This window comes from Haliotis cracherodii, unplaced genomic scaffold (assembly GCF_022045235.1).
Source record: "Haliotis cracherodii isolate W230 unplaced genomic scaffold, xgHalCrac1.p SCAF_22, whole genome shotgun sequence".
In the NCBI taxonomy this organism is placed as follows: domain Eukaryota; kingdom Metazoa; phylum Mollusca; class Gastropoda; order Lepetellida; family Haliotidae; genus Haliotis; species Haliotis cracherodii.
Window position 1 is genome coordinate 11996087 of NW_027266278.1, and position 8313 is coordinate 12004399.

At 39.5% G+C, this 8313-nt stretch overlaps 1 protein-coding gene across 1 annotated transcript; it reads left to right on the forward strand.

The window, feature by feature from the left end:
* Positions 1–36: 36 nt before the first annotated feature.
* Positions 37–1068, forward strand: LOC139471208 (uncharacterized). Its single transcript, XM_071253493.1, has one exon. The coding sequence runs from the start codon at positions 37–39 to the stop codon at positions 1066–1068; it is 1032 nt and encodes a 343-aa protein (XP_071109594.1).
* The last annotated feature ends 7245 nt before the right edge of the window (positions 1069–8313 follow it).

The following is an 8313-nucleotide window of genomic DNA, read 5'->3' on the forward strand; positions in this document are numbered from 1 at the left end:
CCTGCCTCTTATACATACATTTCATTCCAGGAGGTTATGGCCATCAGGAGAGCAAGAAGATATATAATGTGTGTGACAGCGGTAACAATATGCATCGTCGTATTCAGCTACAATGTTGTAACTGTACCAACAACCATTACCAGCACACTGCAATCTTTCCTGGGTCCACAGACACGGGGTTCAAAAGTACCAGTAACCAACAGCAGCACCCTGCCATCTTTCCCCGGTCCACAGCAACGGGGTGCAAAAGTACCAGCAACCACCAGCAATATTCTGCCATGGTATCCTGGCACACAGATACCAGAAACTTCCAGCAGCATACAAGACACAAATGAAATAATGAGGAAAATAAAACTTTTTGATGTCATGATAACTGAAAAAGAGAAACGCTCCTTTGAAATCCTACTCAAAACGTTTATGAAAGCCGTAGCACCTAACGTTACATATTTTTTGTATTCCGGTTCCTTGCTTGGTTCTTATCGTCATCACGGCATGATTCCTTGGGATGACGACCTTGACCTTGTGGTGCGAGCTAAGGATGCACAACGATTGGTCACCTCAGTGTCCAAACTAGCACCACATTTTATTATCAATCGACAAAGTTCTCGCAGATGGAAGTTTTACCATCGTACATCTTACAATATACCTGGGCGTTCGTGGAAATGGCCGTTTATAGACATTAACTTTTACACAGAAAATAGGACTCACATTCGTGACTACGATCGAGGATATCGTCGTTTTGCGTTTAAACGGACTGACGTATTTCCTCTCGGCAAGCGACCTTTCATGGGCCTCCTTCTGCCCACGCCGAGAAATACAAAAGGCGTCATACTCCAAACCTATAGTATCAGTGTCTGTCAGAATACGCCCTATGATCACAGATGGGAGCGATTTATCCCTGCTCGCAAACAGTCAACTCTGCAGTGTGACCTATTGAAGGCCATCTATCCATTCGTTCGGCGGGAATACAGCTCTAATGGTACCATGGAGATTCTCGAGAGGAATAATACACGCATTGGAGAGTTCTTCCTCTATGACAGGGATCAAAGTAGTAAAGTCTATGACTAGATATATGGTGAGGACTCAGCCATACTACTGTTCGAAGGTAGATTCCCCATAAACCTTCATTAATTATTTATGTGAAGGCAAATTACATTTGTTTCTATATATGTCTCCTTTATCTTGCGTTCTCAACACGTTATAAACATGTATATGATACGTAATGAAACGTTATAACATGTTTATGAGCGCATTGTTATTTTATAATGCTTGCTTATATATTCTATATGAACGTGACAAACATGCTGATCATTTCAATGTTTTCATAAACACCTCCTGCTATATATTGACTTTCATATATGTTTTGTAGTTCAAATACAAAATATGTTCTAAAAATGATGTAAAGTGTTCTAAAGATAACGTTGATTTTATCTTTATGATTGTCTACAAGAGTCTGGCAAAATACAAAGGCTTTGGACTTTATTCAAATAGCAGGTGCCAGATGTTGAATATATGTTTGTTACAAGATGTGCATGCTGTATATTTTCAATATCATGTGTATTAGGTAGCCTCGATTTGAAAATAATCTATCTGACAAAATTGTAATTGCTAATTTATTGAATTAATAAATGGTCATTTTTCTATTTTCGTATTTTGAATAAATCTATATTACTCGTCCAACAAGTAAAGATTAAAATATCCCGATTCACAATGATTGGGTAACCTCTGTAAAACCTCAATTGCAAGATGAACGGACAGAGGCATACAGTCATGGGAACTTTGTGCACGTGTTTTAGCTTTCTTATAACACCAATTTCCTTCTAACTGTAAATTAATATGAATATTCTTAAAGTGAACTCAATGTATATAATGTACTAACTGACCGCCGCATACAATATATTTAATGTTTCGAATATGCGGCTAAACACTCGGTCACGCTTTGAGCTAGTGGCCCATTGGGAAAGTTCACCAAGACAGGTTGACACAAAGGATCATTCTCGTGACCCGTGATTGACGTCACAAGTTCGGCACACATTGTCAGTGAGGCTGTGAGAGACAGTCTCCGTTGTCTTGTGGAAGAGCGTCCGCCCGGAGAGCAGAAGGTCCGTGGTTCGGTCCTCGGTCGCGTCGTACGAAAAGGAGTTGAAATGTGGTACTTGTTATTACTCTGCCTGGCGGTCGACATTAAGGGGCTAAAACAAGGACTGGTCAGCTCAGGGTCAGTATCCTGTGTTTTAGTGGCGTATTCATGTTAAACTGCGGCATGGTATCAAAAGTGCCTAGCACTATAAAATCAGCATTAGTCCCATCCTTGTCCCAGTATATGTACACGGTGTCTGTTATTTAGAACCTAATTCAGCTTTAACTGCACGTCCCTGGGGGTGAATTACGTATTACAGGAACATGCCCAGGGGTTATCCATCATAAACCCAGAGACCAAAAACCAAGGAATAGGCCTCAGGGCTCGTGGGAGGTTGATCATTATCACTGCCAAGTAAGACCAAGCGGAACTTTCACGCGAGACTATGCGAGATTCGAATGCGAGATTTTCATGAATTGACAATCAGTTGTCCAACCCTTAACATTTTTTTATAAACGTTAAGTAATATTACTTTTCTTGATTTGTTGAAGGACATTTATACCATATAAGTAACTATATCTATACGTTGACATTCTTGCGAATTAACCAACCGAAACATCGAACCACATCCCATTGTGTAGGTACATTAAATGGTTTTAAATATTTCTTCTTCTCGCTTTGACTGTGAGGATGATAGTACAAATGTAGGCTTATGAATAGCTGGAGTTGAGGACTGAACGCTCGCAATAAAGTTAAAGCCACAAATATTTATGCTTTACCTGTCCTTTCATATACGTTTGGCTTTCTTGAATGGACAATACAAGAAATTCAGGGTATTGACACCCTCACACGAAGAATCGTGCCGGACAAAAAATCCCACCACCCTCCCACTTCTCTGAATCGTTTATGAATTAACAAACATGATGGGTGGGTGTGGTTTCATTAATTGTGAGGCTCTTCATGATAGAACTGTATTTGCACACATGTATTATGTCTGATGATCTTCTTGTGAAACATATCAATGCTCATCATGATAACAAGGCATCCCATAGTTTTTTAAACGAGCCACGTATGTGGGACATAATCTCAATGTTAGTGTTGAATTTGTTGATGGTTCTGTACTGCTGGGCGGTACAGAAATGAGTGTCAACCAAGCGATGTGCCATATCAAATCGGTCCAGACACAGTTTTTCAAGGAGAGGCTATCTGGACGACAACTGCATCGAGGTTTTGTGTAGTGTGCTGAGAAGATCAGCAACCATGCAGAATCCCTTGCTTGGATTAAGTCGGCTTTCCCTGAAAAGTAAAACTGAAGGCTTTTTGTTTGTTGTTCAGGACCAGTCACTTCCCACTCGAAACCGTCAATGTGTGATTTTGCATTCAAATGGAATTAAAATACGAAATGTAGAATATGCAGTGAAGTTAATGAGACTTTCCAACACATTATTAGTGGATGCCCAGCATTGGCACAAAAGCGAAATGATGGCGTGGCACGATCATTTTATTACCGTCTTGGTCATGCTTGTGATATTGATAAAGAGGTCCATCCATGGTACGACCCAGAATATGTGGAGGGCGTCATGGAAAATGATGAATACAGAATTCTTTGGAATAGGTCCGTATACAGCCTCAGACGTATACAGGCCAACAAATCCGATCTTGTCCTTTTTATAATGGGCGAGTGAGGATGGTTTTACGCCGCTTTTAGCAATATTCCAGCAATATCACGGCGGGGACACCAGAAATGGGCTCCACACATTGTACCCAGTTAGGAATCGAATCCGGGTCTTTGGCGTTAAGAGCGAACGCTTTAACAACTAGGCTACCCGACCGACCCCCTTTTTGATAAATCCAATGAATCATTTCTATCATGGAATTTTCTGTCCCTTTTGACACTAATGTAATTGACAAGATTAAGGAAAAACATGGCAAATATGCGGACCTCGCTTTCGAAATGTCACGCTTGCATCCCAAGTACCAAGTTGTCCGACTCCCCATGTTCTCGGTGCCTTAGGTTTGGTACCTCCCAATCTGTTGAACGACATCGGGGGAGTACCTGGGTTTGCTATCAGGAATACAGCCCCTCTGACAATCTTGGTAATGCAGATGGCTGCAGTGTTTGGGAGGGTTCACATTCTCCGAAAAGTTCTGGTTGGGTTTGACGAGGCAGCGTCCCATTCACTGTCTGGTCTGCGTGTTGAGGGGGCAAGGGCCCTGAACTGATCAGCCTAACTAGCCTGACTGTGCCAGGATCACCCAAACCCAAATGGGACAGGACCGAAGCCCTAGAAACTCTCAGGAATAAAGCTCCACATTATTTGGAGTACTTCGAAATGTGTGCATTTATATGAATACCAACACTATTTCAAACGTCAGGGCATTTTCGTGACGTACATAATCTAACCAACTTAAGTTTCAAAATATGCAGTAGATTGATGTTAGTTCAAGATGTTATATTGACGAGGGAGACATGAGTTTGAGTCTTCTTTAATTTTAGCCGTGACTAACGACTCATGTATAGATTACGTCATCATATATATCATAACATAGATAGTGTTACACAAGAGACAGCAAAGTTATTAATGACATGAGTCAGCCAGGGCAGATAACAGAAGCATACGGCTATTCGTTAGTCTACAAGTTTTTATTGACTATGCAAAAGCGTATTCTTTGACACCTCTTGCGAACAGACAAGCGGTTGCGTTAAACATTCCTATTAATTCGTTTCTGCCATTTTCTTCTATACCTTTATTGATGTGTTATTATTTTGTGAAGCTTTTTTTGCTCATGTAAGTAACTGATTTCAAACCATATGGCTTGGTGTCATCAGCCAGTGTCCCCGAATCTCTTGTGTCATACAACACTTTAATGTTTTACTCTTGTAATTTAACCTTATCACATTTCAGAGCAGAACCATAATCGAATACCAAGTAGATGACTCTTAATCTAAAAGGTCTAGTAAACATTACCACAAACGTTAGCTTAGATAGGAATGTAACAGGTTATATGAAAGGCACTGGCCTTGTAGAAAAGACACATAATATTTCTTCCTCACTAGGTATCTATTGATAGTTGAATATAGTGTGTATATAACTACATTGTTAGTATTTTATTCCCAAACGCGAAGGTTTACCCAGATATAGAAACGAAAATCAATTGAGAACTCGTAAACTAACCACACAAGTTCAATGACGATCGACACATTATATTGAAATACACAGGATTAGTTACCAATCATAACAGGCAATAAGATGGCTCACACGTGTGGCAGCAGCAATACTTAATAGGCCTGTTTACAGTGGTAGATGAAAATAATTTCGATAAAGTGTCACACATTGTAACTGCCAGCATAGCTATTAAAATATTCATAAAAATCATACAAGGTCAGGTCATATGGTCTATGAGACACAAAGCACTGCGACACAGCATAAACATACACATATGCATAAAATTACAAGATACATCTACTAACATCTAGTCTCTGACATGAACATCTTTTTACAGAAAAACAGTTGCTAAGTTATAGTTATGAAATATAATAAAGAGGAGCCCAGAGACTGATACTGCAGTAATCGAGACTTGCCAAACATTATAGACTTGCATGGGCTGTATTGGATATATTTGTTTCAGGGTCTGTATGACCGACTAAAGATACATGTACATACTAAGATATAGATTCCCGTGGTTAACATTAAATTTTACTTAGGATAGCACTGCAAATATTTGTATTCTGTGTTTGGTCAGTGAAGATGATCGGTCAACTGCACCAAGAAACAGTTAAGTTTGGGGTTTTATTGCCAACTGCTACGAAAAACCTACATGTTCGGTTCTGGACAACATTAATACAGCTGAATTCCCCTGTACCCTAAGTAGCTGATACATAAGATAAGATAGGCTGGACTAGGTTATCATACAAAGTATTGTATACGTAAGAAGCCAAACCACTAACTGATTTAAAAGGACATATAAAAACACCCCAAGCGGTCCATTTGCAGATGTAGCTATTTCTTAAGCGGTAAAATTCAAAGCTAGGTTTTCATGTGCGTACTTTCAATCTGACCACAACCAATAACAAAGTTAGCTTCAGATCTTTTAACTGCAGGATCGCACTACATCCTTGTTAAGTGATATAAGTAAAAGAACCACTACTGTCTCGGACAACACGACCATTGGGCATTTACAATCTCAATACATAGGGAAAATTAAAAAGTAGATTTTCGAATGTATTAACCAACTATAAAATGAATATCGGCTATTGCTGAAGGCACAGGCTGATCGGGGAAAAAACCTATTTGTACCGCTTCATTATGCACAGAAACAAGAGGCTGATTTCCAGAGCCGACTCTTGCGTAACTGAATATGACAGTCTGCAACAGGGTTGTCATACATCCATTGCTCTAAACGTTCTAAGGGCGGAGGGGTAGCTGGAGGTTAAATCGCTCGCCCGTCACGACGAAGATCCGGGTTTGAATCGCCTTATGGGTACGATGTGTGAAGCCCATTAGAACTGTCACCCGCCGTGATATTGCTGAAATTTTGCTAAAAACGGCGTACAACGTTAACCATACAAAGTCACTCTCGTCGTTGATGCTTTTCTTTGTAGAGACATTTTTCGAAAAGAAAAAAATGTTAGAAATAGAGTTTCTACACTATAGCTATGAGAATAGAAATGTTGTGAGAAACGACAATTTTACTATTTTCGCTTGAAACGGTATTCTCGCGAATGCGCCGTTGCGTCAAATCATGGCGTACAAAGTCAAGGACGAAAGTAAGGGAAGTTATTCTAAATGACCATGATGGAGCCTTTGATCGAACAGCAGACATTCTGCTTTGTTCAAGTCTGGTGTATACTGGGTCAGTTTGAATGCTGCTTATGATTTATGACCAAAGTCACTTTACTGGCGAAAACCCCAACATTAAACCTGAAACACACAGGAAACAGCCCATACAGGAACTTGTCATACCGTCAAACTGGTTAATTCATTTATTTCTGGAGAAGAAATGTTGTGGCATATCTACATGTTGCTGTAAACAAATATAACCATATCCACATTCGTATAACATGTTTTTAACTTTTGATGCCCAATTTTGTTTCCCATGGCTGTCGTAGAGAAGCATCATGGTATCTGAAGGGGAAAATATGAATGCTGTATAATGTTTATATGTATATACTCATGTACCGCCGTTAGTGGTTTGGAAAATATACTTGATTGATACAATTTCCTTACGATAACGTTACAATAATCTTAGACCTGATAGCGTTCCGAAAATCTAGGCCCTGATTGACAGAACGTTTGAAAATTACTCGATTCTGATGTGTCAATGTGTTATCAAACCACAATAAAAAAACCTGAAGGAAACAGCCGATTTGACGGCCGCATCACCGCGGAAGCTAATGTTGAAAGAATACTACTTTTTTCAGTCATTGTCGGTAGGAATATTTATGTAGGTCTACAAATATAGGTTATAAAATGCAAAGTTGCGGTTACCAAAATATTCAAAGTATGTGTGTCAATACATTTCGAAGAGAAAACACGACAACAATCTACAAAGATAATGTATTCTAAGTTTTTTGTGACAACGGAGAGCTTGGAATTTGGTCCTTTCCTATTTACGACTGTGACGTCATATCTTTTGCGTCACAATGAGCGATGTGACGTCATAATGGTGACTTTCAGTGTCGAACGAAACCTTTGTAAAGCTTGCTTAGTTTTATTTAGGGTTTGTTTTGTTCGTTTGTTGTTCAACGCCGCACTCAGCAATATTCCAGCTTTATGTCGGCGATCTGTAAATAATCGAGTCTGGACCAGTCAATCCAGTGATTGTTTCTTTGGGGGTGCCCACCTCATGTTAGCTTACCAAGTTGCCATTCTTAAATGCTTTCAATGCCTGCCATATGTTCGAGTGAACAAACTGCGTGAACATATACAGCGCCATATTTTGTTTTAAGGCTGTTGTCGGTGATTCCGTAATTCAGATCAACAACCCACTCAAAACATTGCACTCAATAAATATATTTACAAACACCAAATAGTTTGTGGTTTATTTGGTCATGGTAGAATAAACATAAACATAGTGTGTTTTCAATGTAGAGCTAGCCATGTTACCTGTAGATTTAACCGCGCTACAATTGACATTCACTTCAGCATGGTTATATCTGCAGGTAACCTAACTCAACATATCAATTATATGTACAATTAATTTAGGCTGCAAATTGCAAAGGATTTGTGGCA

Bases quoted from the DNA above. Each gene is read 5' to 3' on its own strand.
- LOC139471208 (XM_071253493.1), top strand. From the start codon at position 37: ATGGCCATCAGGAGAGCAAGAAGATATATAATGTGTGTGACAGCGGTA.